This window comes from Trachinotus anak, unplaced genomic scaffold, assembly GCF_046630095.1.
Source record: "Trachinotus anak isolate AG129_WGS33_773 ecotype Australia unplaced genomic scaffold, CSIRO_AGI_Tana_v1 ptg000031l, whole genome shotgun sequence".
NCBI lineage: Eukaryota > Metazoa > Chordata > Actinopteri > Carangiformes > Carangidae > Trachinotus > Trachinotus anak.
Genome location: NW_027273882.1, coordinates 681800 through 698925, shown reverse-complemented (window position 1 = coordinate 698925; position 17126 = coordinate 681800). Strand labels below are relative to the sequence as shown.

General features: G+C 42.2%; 2 protein-coding genes across 2 annotated transcripts; one reads left to right on the top strand and one right to left on the bottom strand.

The window, feature by feature from the left end:
• Positions 1-878: 878 nt before the first annotated feature.
• On the bottom strand, positions 879-7605 carry dtl (denticleless E3 ubiquitin protein ligase homolog (Drosophila)). Its single transcript, XM_071467477.1, has 15 exons — positions 7410-7605; positions 6052-6189; positions 5853-5945; positions 5708-5769; positions 5321-5441; positions 4925-4990; positions 4634-4749; positions 4456-4529; positions 4232-4338; positions 4035-4139; positions 3401-3513; positions 3194-3283; positions 2852-2975; positions 1962-2608; positions 879-1450 (listed from the first exon to the last, which is right to left on the bottom strand). Exons 1-15 carry the CDS (start codon positions 7459-7461, stop codon positions 1385-1387), a joined length of 1974 nt encoding a protein of 657 aa, XP_071323578.1. The 5' UTR covers positions 7462-7605; the 3' UTR covers positions 879-1384.
• A 775-nt stretch (positions 7606-8380) lies between these two features.
• ints7 (integrator complex subunit 7) lies at positions 8381-16452 on the top strand. Its single transcript, XM_071467474.1, has 20 exons — positions 8381-8598; positions 8765-8894; positions 9758-9904; positions 10078-10215; positions 10315-10361; positions 10517-10716; positions 10875-10997; positions 11088-11205; positions 11307-11441; positions 11577-11674; positions 12217-12456; positions 12783-12920; positions 13034-13240; positions 13511-13705; positions 14126-14229; positions 14323-14391; positions 14808-14940; positions 15385-15483; positions 15672-15857; positions 16045-16452. The coding sequence occupies exons 1-20, from the start codon at positions 8505-8507 to the stop codon at positions 16324-16326; spliced, it is 2883 nt and encodes a 960-aa protein (XP_071323575.1). The 5' UTR covers positions 8381-8504; the 3' UTR covers positions 16327-16452.
• Positions 16453-17126: the final 674 nt, after the last annotated feature.

Here is a 17126-nt window from a genome sequence, read left to right as displayed (position 1 = left end):
ACTTTTTTAACCAATCGGGTGGCAGAGAATGCGGGGCCTGTACATGTGATATGTGAAAACAAATACGTGACGTTGTGCGGTTGAATGAGGAGTGGCATCCGTAGTAGGAGCATAGACTGTATGTAAAAATGGGAATATATAATAGTAGTATAATAGTAGGAACAGTACTTATGATGAGAGAAAGTTACTGCGATTGCCCCAAAACATCAAGACTGCTGCGTTCAAACATGTTTTTACCAGGGATGGTGAGGTGATCTGTCTTTATACCCCCTCTATGAGTAATGGCAGTGTTTCCTCAAATAAATTAAGATGAAATAACCATAACATCTGCTTCTCCTGTGTATTTTCCTGCAACTCTTAAGGAACCCACCTCAGCTGCTCTCACCCATTCGGCTTAATAATATCAGATATAATTCAAACCATGTAAACATCTTGAGTAAACATAAGTTCTAGGACAGGGATAATTATGAAAACTACTTATTTTAACTTTACTCAGCAGAGAGTAGAAGAATATTTGTTAGGCAACATACCACTGTTAACATCACACATGCTTTGAAAACTATTTTCAATTTAATAAGATCTGACCACACCAAGTTTGTGTTAATTAAATACAAATGAACCAGGCAACAGTCATTGGTTGTTTTGTACATATAAACAACTTAAGCATTTGCTCAAGAAAAAAAAAATCATATTTAGCAGAATTGTATGTGTAACACTGTCAGAAAAAGGTCATAACCCACATATGAAAATATCAAAAAAGATGAAGATATAAATGGCTTGATTACAAACTGTTACAGAGCTGATCTGTGACCAGCTTACAGTTTACATTTTAGTTAAGTTCATAAAAGGTTTCAAAGATGTAAAGCAAATAATGATGATTTCTTCTTTTTTTTTTTTTTTTTTTTAGCAGAACTTAAAAACATCCATGCCTGCGGACAAATATTTTTCTCTGTGCTTGAGGATTAATACCTGGTTAACCTCCTGAATAACTTAATTAAATGTGGGCTCTTGTATTAAATGGTAATGCATCTGTTGCAAGTCAGGTTTGAGTAAAATGAAAGATTTACTCTGAAAAATGCTAGCTGATCTCTAAACCACAGTAATTCAGCACAGCACCAGAAAATTGTGTAGGAGGCAAATGCAAAAACCTATGACCCAATTAAAAAAAAAACAGCCTCTCTGGATGAGAAAAATGCAGTATCTAATATACAGAATGACTGTTTTGTCAATCTCTGTGCAACATCCAGGTTCATGTACTTACATAACCTGGACATAAATCAGTGTTCTTAGAGGCTTATTGTCTGTGGGTCCTGCTTAAAAATACCCAAAATAAAAACATAGCATTTTAAACAGAAGCACAGAACATGTGAATGGCTCAGGTGTTTCACTCCAGAGGCTGTCTCGTGAAATACGTGGAGATTTTTTTCATGGCTCGCGGTGAGCGGATTGTCTGAAAAACAAGGAACAAAAAACATCTTAATAGCTATAAAACAACATGCATGTAAACATTAGCCCTGATAAGAAGGGACAGACCTCAGTTAACAAACCATTATACCTCAAGCCTGTGTGTTCCTTTTATAAACCAGTTACTCTTCTTCAGTGATTTTTAAGCTTGAATTTCTAAACTGGCAACATTCCAAGTAACTGACAGTGAAAGAATAGGCAATAATGACGGACAGCCAGGAGAAATGACGAATGTTTTTGCGTCTTCAAAATGAGATTCTCTACTTTTAAATAAGTGAACTGGTTCACTGTTCCTTCAAGAAATAATGCCTCTTCTAAAAGAACTTCGTTGTTTCAGTCTCCCGTGATCTAAGAGTTGTGTCAAACGCATATTTATGCTGACAAGAAAAAGGCTCCAGGAGAGAGCTTTTTTTTTTTAAGAGGACATGATCGAGAAAGTTTAAAACAAGTGAGAAAAGGTAGAGGTTGTAAAAAAGAAGATTTAGGTCTGTGCTTACCGGTGAAGCTGGTGTCTTGCCTTCTTGTTTCTTAGAGGCACTGGGACTTCTGGGAGTACTCGGGCTTCCGTGACCTTTCCTCATCTTTTGGCCCATCACAGACAACCAGTCCATTCGTCTGGGAGAGCAGTTCTCCTTGCCACTCTGTCTGGATGAGGCTTGCTTGTCCTCTGTGTGACAGTCTGTTTGTACCCGGCTCTCCTGAGCAGGGCAGCAGATGCCAGACAGTGCCCGGCTTCTCTTGGCCGCAGGGTAAAGTTCAGTAACACAGTCACATTGTTCTGCGCCCTCACAGCCTGCAGATGCACCACCACCAGTCTCCAGCCTGCGTTTGGCCCGTCGCTCAGTGGGAGAGGTGCTGGTCGCCGGGCTCTGGGGACACGGGCTCAGCACCCTGCGGAGAGGAGGGCTGACCTGACCGGGAGAGCCGTGGCTCGGAGATAACCACTGTTTGATAGAGGTTGGTGTTCTCTGGCGAACAGCGGCAGCCTTTGCATCCCGTGACTGGATAGGTGAAGTGGTGCTGGAGGGCAGAGGCAGGGCGGCTCCACTGGGAGCACAGGCAGCTAGCCGGGGTGAGGCCAGGCCTCCGAGACTCTCTGTCCTCTGGGTCTTGGCAGGAGTTGTCTCAGCTCTGACCGAAGAACCTTGGCAAAAGCAGAAGTCATTGTTACTCCACTGTGACGCCACAAGTACTTTGACTCACATATTTTGTATTCAATGGCAGCCAAACAGTGATTTATGAAGAAGCTCTTCCATATTTCATGTGCCGAGACAGCAGCACAACATCTGAAATGTTGTTGTCAAGTTTTTCTAGCTAAAATAAGAATAGACAACATATACATGATTACATGGTAGATAAACGGTAGAAAGGTAGTTGAAATACTTACTTGTGGGCGACTTAGGACGTGCCCAGCCCACAAGGTTGGCTTCTCCCACTGCAGACTGTGCTCCATCCATTTCCCGCTGAAGCCTCCAGATCCGTACAGTGTGGTCATCTGAGCAGGAAGCAATCTGCCAACAGAGCAATGGGGGATTACACAGACACTAAATCCAGCTTCCTGGCCTATTAAAACCACTCAGCTTTACAGCAGGGGAAGCACAAAAACCTCAGATTCATTTGTAGGTTTTGCACAAAGGAAACAGGATGGAGATCATGATACTAACACAGCTGGTTGTGACTTGTTGCAGCCTGTAGACCGTTCAAAAACTGTTGAGGTTTGCTGTCCTACCTTAGTGAAATCTGTTGGGCACCATGCAACACATGTCACTTCCTCACTGTGGCCTTGAAGCATCATGGGAGGTTGTTGGGGATCAGAGATCTAAAATGTGAAAATAGGTGAAAAACCTAAAACACGTTTTATCACCCCAAAACCCCGCAAACATAAACCAAACTATTTCCACTACATAAGGAAAATGAAAAAATGAAATGACCGTACCTTCCAGATGTATGTGTGATTGTCACTTGAGCCACTGGCCAAGAACTGGTCATCTGGGCTGATCGTGGACTTCACATAAAATGAGGAGTTCTGGTGGCCACTGAAAACTGCCACTGAGGAAGAAAAACAGATTGATTCAGAGAGCAAACAAGCCTGAGAATACACAAAAATAAAGAGCAAGGCAAATAAATGACACGAGCATAAAGAAGGTGCCACCGGAGAAACGCAATTTTTCTTCAGTTTCAGTAGCTGACGGAAAAAAAAAAAAGGATCCTACACAACAAGTATCAGCTTTGTACTGTGATGTTTTGCAGTGTGCTTCTCGATGGCTGCCCAGCCTGCCAGCTGATTTGGTGCTAGTTAGCTCAGCAGTTAGGGGTCCAAATCTCTCAGCTGTTTAACACGTTTAAAAGCTCTGATTTAAAGGTATTAGGATGAGGACACGATGTCCCTGCGTCTCTAGATTTCCTCTGTATCAAACAGGGCCCTGCTCCTCATGAGAGTTAAACCAAAGGACGTTAGTTTGCAGCCCCATCTAGTGATATGCAATGGTAATAAATGAGTGATAAACAGGAAAAGGCCTATTTTGGCACAGTTACACAATAAGCACAGTGTGAGTGGAGCCCTGGTTTACCTGGAGTCGTTCTTGCTCCGCTGACATTGAACATGTAAATACTATCATCGGTGCAGTTACACATGACGTTGGATCTTGTGGAGTCCAGAGCAAGGCCAGAATAACCTGCACGACACGCAAAGCAACATTCAGCTTATTTTTCATGATTTGCATTCAACTCTGTGTAAACGTAACGTCCAACGTGGCACACAACTAACCCAGCCGCATGCGCATGCAAGAGCCCGGGTACGGGTACATCTGCAGGGGAACAGGATCCTGAAGGTGTGCAGTGTAGTTCTTTCTCAGATCCCACATCTTGATTACTCTGGTTAGGAGGAATGAACACGAAAAATCAACACGACAATGCCAGAGTTTTACGCTGACGAGTCATTTCATGGTGACTCGCTGCACGTTAATGACAAGTAACAGTTTTTTTTCTTACCCATCTACAGCCCCAGAGGAGATGAGGGTGTGCTGATCCCGAAACAAAACCACCGTGACGCTCTGCTGCGAGTCCTGTGAAAAAGATGAAGTGCTTTAAGATCAGCCGCGCCTCTCCACCTCCCGGTCTCTGTTTCACTTCATTTCAATAAACAGGGTGAGGTATTAAGGAAACTCACCACACTGGGAGCCATGCCGCGCATGTTGCTCCGTCTCTTCTTCGTTTTAGGCGGGGGGTTTGTCTCTGCTTTGTTGTGAGCGCCACTGATCTGTTTCACTTGTTTGTAGAAACCATCTGAGAGGAAGACACAATACGATCAAACACTCTTTTTGTTTTTGCCCCATAAAGTCTATTAACTTCTACCATTTTACCAAAATAGGATTAGGTAGGGCAAAATAAAAATATCACAGGAAAAAAAAAAATTTAAATCACAGAAACATTGGTAACTGAAATCTAATTGAATCAATACCTTTTTTGCTGCACCTGGTGTCCCAGACCATAATGTTTCCATCTCTGGCTCCAGTACAGAACACAGCTGTTGAATACAGGAAAAACAATGTCTCATTAATGAGATACATATGAATTTTAAATAGAGATGTAACTGTATAAGTTAGTTTCCCAATCTATGCATCTTCTTTTGTATCTTCAGATCCAAATCTAATAACATTTCTGCAGGTTTTTGCGGTTAAGTGTGACCACAGCAGACGAGGGTGGACCTAAACATTCCAATAATAATTAATTCGTTTCAATATCCTGCACTGTGTAATCTACACACCATCAACACTGTGTTTTCCTGTGAATTTTAAGACACAGCAGGGACCATTAACTTGCCCTGGCAATATATTTGCTCAGGTATATAATGTACCTTTCTCCTGAGGTGTGAATGCAACGGATTTGAGGCTGCAGAGGTGGCCCTTGAAGCTGCCTAACATGTCTCCTGACTTCACATCCCATAACCTGGCCATCTGATCACCTGCAGCAGTCACCTGAGGAAGATACACCAAGAGATTACAACATGCCTCATGTGCAATAAAAAAAAAAAAGAAAAGACTGGAGAAAAGAATACAAAATGAGGAATTACAACACAACAGCACATGAAAACATGAATAAATGGGTGACAAACATCCAAACAAAGACACAAGATTACATTAAATTAAGTCAATAAATCCAGTTAAAGACAGTATTTAAAAAGACGCCACTGGCTTAACCTGATTCTCAGGCAACTGACGACATGGAATTAATTTATACTTACCAACTGAGGCTCTCCCGGTACCCAGGCGATGTCAAAGACAGCATTCTCATGAGCCAGCCATTCTGCAAAGTTCACACACCATGAGCCACTGATACTTCCTGATCATGGACAGAACAACTGTAAACAAAGGAGTCTCTGCACATGCCTTTCAGGAGCGGGTTTTCTCGGCTCTCCGTGTTGTAGATCCGAACAATGCCTTCTTCGTTAGCTGCTGCGAGGATGTTCTGCAGGTTCCCGGCTAAAGAGAGACGAGAGAGGAGGGTGCATGCCGGTTAGTCAAATAAATGACAACGGCCAAACAGCTGTGATGTGCCTCATCTGATGATAAAACGCAGGTGGCTTACCGGAGGAGAAAGCTAATCCGAATGGTGGCACCGAGTCACCGAGGCTCCCATAGGAGATGTGTTCATCATGTCGAACGCACTGGTAGCCCTGCAGCAGGGAGCTCAGAGGGTACCTGGGCCAAGGATCTGCAGGGAGGGCTGCACAGAAAATAGCATTCAGTCAGATGCCGAACTTTTAAAGATACTAGGACTCATCGAAATTATTTCATTTGCATCAGAGTCTATTGCACTGCATTAAGAGGTAATATTGTACAACCATGTGATCATTTTGGGTTCTGCAGGTAAGGATCACATTTCGATCCTCATGTGGAGAAGGTCTCCTGTCCAAAGGAGGTTTTCTGAACATGCACCATATATTTCCCTTTTGACAAACTACAGCTGCAACGATTAGTCAACTAATCAATTGGTCGATCAGCAGAAAATTAATCAGCAATCATTTTAATCCTCATATAATCACTTTACTCATTTTTTAAGCCAAAAATGGCAAAGATTTCCTGCTTCTCGGTTTCTCAAGTGTTAGTATTTGATGGTTGCTCTTTGTCATACCTGGTGTATCTTTTGGTTTTGAACTGTTGGTCGGACAGAACAAGACTTTTGAAGACATCACTGTGGGAATTCTCTATTTTCTGATGATGATGAATCATATTGCGATTTTTACAGATATTACAATTGCAATGCAAGTCACCATTTTAGTGGGAATTCTTGAATTTCATTTTCACTGAAAAAAATGATGATGACATGAGTTTAGCTGCAGTCTGTACCAAACAAACATGTTCCCTTACATCTGGAGAACGTGGTTTGTAGGCCGGTGCATCTCTTCATTTCACCACATCTCTTCATTTATAAAATGCAAGAAAAAAAAAATTGCAGCTCCTGTAATTTGGAAATTGCACCTGGCCGTACTGCGGTTTCGAATATATTTTAAGTTACTGAGCCAGAATCCCCAAGAGGGTTCACAGTATCTGGTTAGTTAGTCTAAGATTAAGTCTAATATTAGCACATTGATCAACATGATCAAAACTTTCTTAAGGACATGGAAGTAGTGCGATCTGAATGGCTTCCTGTCCAACATTTTAACTGCACAATTATATGTCATCTAAAGAGGAGATGCTTGTAACCACGATGCATGAAGCTCCCCAACATTTCCACACGCCTCTCAATCTTTAGATGGGAATCTATCATCAAGTCAAACTTCTGCTGATGCAGTCATACCCAAACCCTTTCATACTTCCAGTGTAGCAAATGCAAACATTAAACAGAAAGATTTACGTTAAATATCTGTATGTTAACCTAGCTTTTAGCTGTGCAGGTAGCACAATAACCCACAGACCTCCACGCACACACTGTGATATTCTCACCAGTCTGTCGTCGCCTGCCCACTCCTCTGTCCACGATAGAGCGGAAAAGCATCCCTACACTCCAGCAGAAGACGATCTACAATTATTATTATTATTTTTTTAATAATCCTGAGAAGTTAGCTGGTGGCCTCTTTTTCCGTGTTGCTGCTCCTGCCTGTGTTTCCCGCGAACAGATCCTCGGAGCGCAGGGACTGAATCCCCCGCTAAACCCGCGTCGCCCTCTGCCATTGGTGGAAACAGCGACTTCCTGCAGGGCGGCGCTTCCACATCCGCTTTCTCTGTGCCCGCCGCTTTGTAAAGTTTGCCACAATAACCAGGCCACCGAACGACACAGACATGAAAATAACCACTCAGTAAAATGATCACACTCCCACAGGCACGCCATTTCTTCTGGATGCCCCATAGAAACAGATGGTCCTGCAAATGGCTGCAAATATGCTGATGGAAGTAATAACCAGTGATAGCGCACTAAAAATTAAAGTGCATGCAAAATTTTACTTAAATAAAGGTATAGACGTATTTGCAACAAAATACCTGTATACCACAAGTTAAAAAAAATGTCATTATGTCCTTGGATCATTATCACTGATGCATTAACGTGATATTAGCAGGATGGTAATGCTGTATTTGATAAAAAATGAATATAATTTTAACTGCTTCATATACATTTGGGGAGTTTAATTCAAAATAGCGCCTTTTATTGTAGACAATGCTAATATGCTTAGTTTGTAAAATCTTAATCTGAAAAACAACTAATAAGCACTTGTGAAATGAATGTAGTGCAGTAAAAAGTAAGTGCACTTTGTTATTTCCCACCACTGCAAATAGCTATAGCTTAAACGATAATCGTTCACCTGAATATCATTTGCATAAAGATTTGTGTTTTTTAAATAGTAAATAGTCAATAAACGAAGCTTCAGCAAGCAACACATTAGAATATCAGGGGCGCTTTATTGTGAAAAACAGGCCCAAACCGGAAGCTTCGCGGCTGTAACAGCGGCTTTTATGTTGTCTGTTCTCCTCATGAACGGTGAAATCTAGCGGCCAAATGGGCGCAGTCAAGCCTGGTTTTTCAAGTGAAGAAACTGAACAATAATGTCGCTTTCCACTGCCCGGTCATTCCTGTCAGAGGCTTGTTATGGAGAACAAGAGCTCGACGCCAATTCCGCTCTCATGGAGCTGGACAAAGGTGCGTTAGCCGGCTTGCTAATAAGTTAGCATACGGCTCCCTGGGGGGGGGGGTAGATGTACCTTGTGCGCTGTGTCTCCTCCGTGTGATGCTTTTGCTAAACGTTACCGACCATGTGAGGTGTCTCTCTGCTTTGTTACGACTTGTGAAATTGCTTCACTTCCAGGGTTGCGGTCGGGGAAGCTGGGGGAGCAGTGTGAGGCTGTGGTGCTCTTCCCCAAACTCTTCCAGAAGTACCCTTTCCCCATCCTCATCAACTCCGCCTTTCTCAAGCTGGCAGACATCTTCAGACTTGGGTATGGACGCTTTAGAGACTTGTGCTGACGCGATTGCTGCTGAAAGACGGCTTCAATTCAGTTACTTCCCTGTTTGTTAGGTTTAGATTATAACTAATGCATTTTATTTTAACACCACAACAGCTGTTGCATTAAAAACGAATAAATATAAGGGCTGCAACTTTTCTGGATCACTCAAGTAGTCATAACAGAAAATGGTGACATTACAATTTCCCTAAAGACCACGGTGACATCCTCAGATGATTTGTTTTGTCTAAACTCAAAGATATTCAGCTTACTGCCAGTGACAAAGAAAAACACTTGAGAACCCGGAACCAGAAAGCATTGGTGTTTTGTTTTTGGTTTTTTGAATTAAAAATGACTCAAAGGGATAAATCATTCATCGAAATAGTTGCCGATAAATGTTCTGTTATTGAACTAATTGTTTCAGTTTTAGTAAATATTAGACACACCTTCCAATAATGCACAATGCAGTTAAACAGTACCTCTTACTACAGCCTCCAAAATATCGATAAAGTTGAACCGACACCTTTGCGCTCTGAACAAAAACTGAAAATTATAACCTTTATAAAGGTAGGATTTAGTGAAGGGCTGATGTATTAGACTACATTACTTTTACCTAGATGTACACAATAAACAGTCAGTTTACTAACCACTTCTGTGCATTTCTTGTTACCATTAATGTAGTGCTTCTGATTTTCTGTCTGTTAGTCAGACTTGGAAAAAAATTTGAAGACATTTGGTGCTCTAATTAAAAAAAATGTTTATTAACACAAAGAAACAATTAGTAACATGTCTATGTTGTGTGATTAACTGCTGTGGCACAAACATCTTTGTTAATAAGGTGGTTTCTTTGATTTCAGGAACAACTTCCTGCGCCTCTGTGTGCTGAAAGTAACTCAACAGAGCGAGAAACACTTGGAGAAGATCCTTAATGTGGATGAATTTGTTAAAAGGGTGTTTTCGGTCATCCATAGCAATGACCCAGTGGCCAGAGCCATCACACTGAGGTAATAAAGTGTAAGAGAAATGGAACAAAGTTGTACGTTACACTGGTTGGCACGGGATTTGTGCCACACAGCCGTACGACTGTACATTGCCAGAATACATGTGTGATACATGCTTGCCTGTTTCCAGTTGTCAGAGACTGAAAACGTTTTTCCCTGTTGCTCCCTCTGCTCAGGATGCTTGGTAGTTTGGCCTCCATCATCCCAGAGAGGAAGAATGCCCACCACAGTATTCGCCAAAGTCTGGACTCTCATGACAACGTGGAAGTAGAGGCTGCCATATTTGCTGCTGCCAGCTTCTCTGCACAGTCAAAGTAAGGAAATTCATTGCTTAGACTGTAGCGCAAAAATACAGGATGGCATTTTGGATAACATAAATTTGATCTTTTTTTTATGTGGTTTCTAATTTTCAGAGACTTTGCGGCTGGGATTTGCAACAAAGTCAGTGAGATGATTCAAGGTAAAACACACACAAAATTGAAATAAAAACAAACTAAGGCCTAAAACAAGTGATTCATAGTGAGTTTTCCAGGCAAAGCTCTCTGTTGAGAAGAACGGTGGTGTTATGTTCACTTTGTCTTTTACATTCCTCTTTGATCTTTACCTTTACCTCAGGTTTGGACACTCCGGTGGAACTGAAGCTGAAGCTGATTCCCATGCTGCAGCACATGCATCACGATGCCAGCTTGGCGTCCAGCAGCAGAGAGCTCCTACAGCACCTGGTCAACTCCTATCCCTCCACCCAGATGGTCATCGTCACCCTGCACACCTTCACCCAGCTGGCCACCTTCTCCCTCATTGATATCCCTAAGCAGGTAAGGCCCATGACAGAGCTGCGCCTCATTGTAGGTGGTTAGTTTCTGTACCTATTGTGGTATTTTTTTCCAGACAAGCGACTGAGAAATGTATACCTTTTTAACAGTCGGCTGGTCATGATGTACCTCTGTTGCTATTTGATTCCTTGTCCATACAGTTACAGCTCCTCCTTCAGTACCTGAAAGATGACCCACGAAGAGCTGTGAAGAGACTCGCAATTAATGACCTAAAGCTCCTGGCTAAAAAGGCTCCTCATCTTTGGATCAGAGAAAACACTCAGGTAGCCTCTCAGGTGTTGAAAGTGCACCGCAGCATTTCCTTCATGTTTGTGTAAAACCTGTAGTTTATACGAACGTGTTTATACCTGCAGACACTGTGTGAGTGTGCCTTGACGAGTCCTTACAACAGCTTGAAGCTGGGGATGCTGGCTGTCCTCTCCACCCTCTCTGGAACAATCGCCATCAAGCAGTACTTCAGTAATATAACAGGTAGTGTTAATTTTAACTTTATATGCATGTTTCTGCTGCTGGTATTTGTGCTGTGAAAAGGAACAACTCTGGACTGATCTGTATTCCTCTCAAATATTCAGGTCCATCCTCAGTTCCCCCCCGGCTCACTGACCTGGTTAAACTGGCTCAAGAATGCTGTTACCACAGCAACCTGGCAGTGGCTGCTCATGGGGTCATAGTGCTCTCCAACATTGCCGTTTCCTGTCCAGAAAAAGGTTAGTTACAACAAATAATGGCCTGGGATAAGGATTACTCTAACACCAGTTACTCATGCAAATGATTTAATTTCAGATTCACCCCACTGATGTTTGCTCTTGTGTTTAGTTCTTCTGTGTACTTCTCTTCCTCAGATATAGTCCAGTTGGAGCAGGACACAGTTTTGGGAGTAGAGTCCCTCCTGATGCTTTGCAGTCAGGACAGCAGCCCCAGTGCCCAGGCCACACTCAAAGTAAGACATTATACCCACAAGGCATCGATATAGGTCAAACTAATGCATCAGGAATGGGGCTGGGCACTGAGCATCAGCACTTTTTTGGCAGTAGTCGACATGTGTTCAGCACATAGTGCATGTTATGGAAAAGTTTCATAGGTTTGCACAAAATGTCTGGTCAGATTTGTAATTGTGTTCACTTATTTTATTAATACAGCAATTTTTGTGTATTCATGTATTCATCTGAAATTCTTGTGTATAGGCAACATTTAATGTTGGTCTGTTTTAACCCAGCTTTAGTCAGTATATTCAGGGGAAAGTGTTATTATATAGTTTATTAATATGGAAATTTAAATTTTGCCAAGTGTGAAGCCTTCATGATGCTGTTTTTACTTTTAAAGACGCAAAAATATACAAAGCTTTGTTTACATTTTTGTTATTTGATACCACAGTAGTGATGAATGCAGCCTCCATCTTTAAAACCTGTAGGACTAATGTGACATTGCAACTAATTGCAACTCTATATTAAAACTTTCTACTTGCCTATGTGTCACCCCCAGACAGCCCTCACCTCATTGGTCAAGATGCTGAAAAGTCGACCCCATCTCAGCCAATCGGCTGTGGAGTTCCTGCTCGGCCAGCTCCACTTATCCTGCGACTCCTCTCGCGTTCTTATGTGCCACGCTCTGTCAGCCATCGCCACCCACCTGCCAGTGCTGGGCGACGGTATGCTGGGAGACCTGGTGGACCTCTACAGAGTGGCCAGTCACACCTCCACTGACAAGCAGCAAGAGCTTCTGGTGAGAGACTGTGCATGAGTCACACATCAGCTGCCATTTAGACAGTAAATTAAAGCTTAGAGAGTCTTACAAAAGTTAAATGTAGCTTTTATGTTTTAAGTAGAGGCACAGCAGACTCACAACAGCATTTAGATATGATTTAAGTAGTGGTTGTGCTTCATCTGCTTTCTAGGGGACGATCAACCTTCACGTGCAAACCTGTTTTTAATTAGAAATACAGTTTATCATTACTGTAGCTTATACATTACTGCATTAATAGTCGACTTTACATTCACTTTAAGTACTTTCTTGTTTTTTCACTTGTCCCACTCACTGTTTTGCTCCAGGTTTCCTTGGCAACAGTGATTTTTGTTGCAAGCCAGTCGTCTCTGTCAGCTGACGTGAAGACAGTCATCAAACAACAGCTGGAGAACGTTGCTAACGGCTGGACGGTGTACCGCATTGCACGGCAAGCCTCACGCATGGTAAAAAAAAAAAAATATATATATATTTTTTTTTTAATTTAATCAAAATGGTGTCAGAAGGAGCCGTCCATCTTCTGAAACAGGATTATAAAATCTTTATCATTAATCGACAGGGATGCCATGAGTTCTCCAGCGAGCTGTACCAGAGTCTGCGGACCCGTGTGGCATCAGAGCACTTCTACTTTTGGCTGAACAGCCTGAAGGAGTTTTCCCAGGCCGAGCAGTGCCTGAGTCACGTCGAAGACGGAGACTACAGCGGGGCCATGAGCGCCATCGCTGAGGCCCTGCGCTCCTACCAAAAGGGCATCGCCTCCCTCACAGTGAGTTAACTGTCAGACATCTGCTTGTCAAGAAACATTACCACAGTTCCTCCTTCACCAATGACAGAACGCTCAAAGCAGCTGATTGTCAGTATGGAGAGTCTTGCCATTGAAGCTGATTTCACAGCATCTCCAACTGTTAATGGATTATCTTTATCCTAGTACCTGACTGTATCTTGTTAGGTCAACTCAACAATGCCTGTGTAACTATTTAACTTTGGTAATTAAACTGCGGTTATGTAGATTTATCTCATTAACCCCTCCCTCCAGGCTGCCAGCACTCCTCTGAGCCCACTAACATTCCAGTGCGAGTTCATTAAGTTGCGGATCGACACCCTTCAAGCCCTGTCACAGCTCATTTGTACCTGCAACAGCCTGAAAACCAGCCCCCCTCCTGCCATCGCCACCACCGTTGCCATCACCTCAGGCAATGACCTGCAGCGCTGCGGCCGCATCTCATTACAGGTAAGATATTGAGTATGCAGGATGGTAACCCTGCAGGGAATAGGTCCTTTCTCCACAGCTCCAGGCAGTGACATTGTAAATTAAGATCACTGTGTAGCTTTTGTGTAGGTGCTGTAGCACAGCATGTCCTCAGCAGACTGCTAGTTTGTACATCATTGGTGATGTCCACTGATGTTTCACTGAGGTAGCATTTGAATTTTTACCCTAAAATGAATGTGGGGAAATGAAATGGTTCATGGCGCACATGTTTGATTTTGGCTGCCAGGGGAATTGGAACAAATGGACTGAAGGAACAGGTAAATACGTAGTAAAATCCTGCAGTTGTAGGGGGAAAAATCCAGGCACAGGCAGACATGAATTGAAAAAAACAGCCCAGAGTAAATCTATGTATCCAACTCTTCTTTTTTTTTTTTTTCCCAGATGAAGGTATGCATGGACGAGTTCAGAAGTCTTGCAGCGCGCTACGCTGATTTACACCAGGCCTCATTTGATGCTGACTATGCCACCCTTCGTAATGTGGAGCTGTATCCTTAAACATGCCTCAGTCACACTGTCACACATACTGTTTTGATGTATTCTCTCTGCTGTATTGTGTTTCACTTTAACTGCCTGTCCAGACAACAACAGAGCTGTTTGCTTGTCTCCCATGTGATAGAAGCTTTGATTCTGGACCCACAGGCAGCCAGGTGAGAGTTGTTGCTGGAGTCCAGAAAGGTGGACCAATGGGATTTGTTTGTGAATTGATTTGGTTTTTTTGCCAGTTTAGGAAAAAATCTTACATTTATTTTAGATTCATTGTTTCATTTACAAACTTTGGGGAAAACTGCTGTCGAGAAAAATGCAATAATCTCATTTTAGTTTATATGCATCTTATTGAGTGTGTAAAGGAACGTATTAATGCTGCGCCCGGTTAGCATGACGTGCACAACATCATAATGAAAATAAATGCATCCTATTAATTTGCCAGAAAGGTTTTTCACTGTATCCACATACTTGAATGTTTTGTCCTGGAAGTGCTTTGCTATGGCTCACATCCCCTGAAGACATTCTCCTGGCAGACGCTATCTGTAACAGATTGTCTCTCTCTGTCTCTGTAATCTAGTTTTCAGGAGTATGGCACCCTGGGCTCGGTGCAGACAGAGAGTGAATATGAGCGACGGATGATGTCTGTCTTTAACCATGTGCTGGAGGAAGTGGAGGGCCTCACCAAGAAACACCCCCCGGTTTCATACCTGGTGAGATTAACATGAACCACCTGGTGATCATCAAGTTCGCATATGCTAAATTACTTTTGTTTACAGTTGTGCCGCAGGGCCTCCAGATTTGCAAAGTGTAAAAGTTGTAACAAATGATCTGGCGTTATTTAGTACTATATAAGTGGTGTATTTGTTAAATGAAGCTTATTCTAGTTAGTTATTCTTGTTAGTGTTCACCTTTAAATTGTGTTTACTTTGTTTTAGATAGTTATGGAAACTCATTCCTGTATATAGAGATGTGTGTCAATTATATCCACAAATGGATATTATCTGTGCTCTTAAAGCACATTAATTATCAAAACTGTGTTTTATTCTGACCCCCTTAAAAGACAGACTTTAATCTGGTTAAATAAAGGAAAACTGCAGCAAATTGCTTATAATGTGAATAATGTAAATGTATTGTTTGCTGTTATTGTTTTTCAGCATACAGGTTGTCTCTGTGATGCCGTCATAGCTTTGCTCAAGGTCCCGCTGTCTTTCCAGAGGTACTTCTTCCAAAAGCTCCAGTCAACCAGCATTAAGGTACAGTAACTCATTATATTATCACTTAATTAGAAAAGCACAAAAATATGGACATCCTTATTCACAGTAACTGATGCCAAACAGAATGAAAAACAATAAGAAAGACAGAGCGCTCACTCCACTACTTTCCATCGACTACCAAGAGGTAGTTCTCTGAAGACTAATCCAGGTACGTTTTGTTTTTCCAGCTTGCCCTCTCTCCTTCCCCCCGGACACCAAGTGAACCGATCCCAGTGCAGAGCAGCCAGCAGCTGACTCTAAAAGTGGAGGGGGTTGTGCAGCATGGTTCGACTCCAGGGCTCTTCAGGAAGATCCAGTCTGTCTGTCTCAATGTCACTTCAGTTCTCCAGAGCAAGACGGGGCCTGACTACAAAGTATGTATTGGAGTTTTGCCTTCATCTCTGATTAATAATTAAATATTTTTTTTAAATCTGAAATTTGAAGTCCAAAACATCCCTTCCTCCATTCTCTTGCACTCTTACTATACAGGATATTCTCCTGAGTCACTCTTTGTTTGAAGCTTGTATCTTTTATCCTTTTCCCATGTTTTGTACCTTTCAGATACCACTAGACACTAAAACTAATGAGATCGAGCAGCGGGTAGAACCTCACAATGACTACTTCAGCACCCAGTTCGTGCTAAATTTCTCCATCCTGGGCACTCACACTGTCACTGTGGAGGCCTCTGTGGTGGACGAGAGCGGCACAGAGTGGAAGACGGGGCCCAAGACAACGGTGTCAGTCAAGTCCCTGGAAGATCCTTACTCCCAGCAGCTCCGGCACCAGCTGCAGCAGGGTGGAGCCCAGCCTGCTCCACAGAGAGGAGCATACTCTCGCTTCTAGTAAATGTGCCCTTGATGCTTTCTTTACTGTCAAAAACAGTTTTAGCTTGTGTGCTTGATCTGTTTGGTTTTGTAAAAAAAATGAATGTGTATATATTTTTTTGAATGATTAAAAGACCAGATTTAATTGAGTGTAATTCTTCTGAAATGTGTAAAGGACAAAGGATAGTTCAAAGTCCACTTATTGTCCTTTTGTATCACCTGAAGGTGATGATCGCCCACCAGAAAATGCTAAATTGCTTATAATTCCCTCTCCATATTCTTAATCCGATCATATCTCATGCATGCCATGATCTCAAAGACAATTTAGCACAAATGTCCTTGGATTTACTGTCATCTATTCTCCATAAAGTGGAATAGCAAAGGGCCACCAGGGGGCAGAGCTAAGTCATGAACTGAACATCTTTGTCTGAAGTGCAGTAAAGTCTCAGTCAATCACAATCACTATGTTAAATGATCAGCATTTAGTCTATTTCCACTAGATACATTCTCCTTTTACAGTTTTACATTGTGCATTATAATGCTGACCTGTGATCTTATGCTTCTCTTTTTTTTTTTTCACCAGTAGTTATCACACTCTAGTTCTACATCATGCCACATACTTTCATAATGATGCAAACTCCGTGGCCTGTGCTGTTTCTGGTTTAAAGACAGGTAAATACCGTGACTTTAACGGTGAACTCACACACCCACACCGATGATGATGTAATGTGTAATAATTTGCAGCTGAGATTTAGTCCAGATGACTTGAGATGAAGTGCTGACATTTAGTCACGAAACCAGGAAAACTGTTTCTTGTCC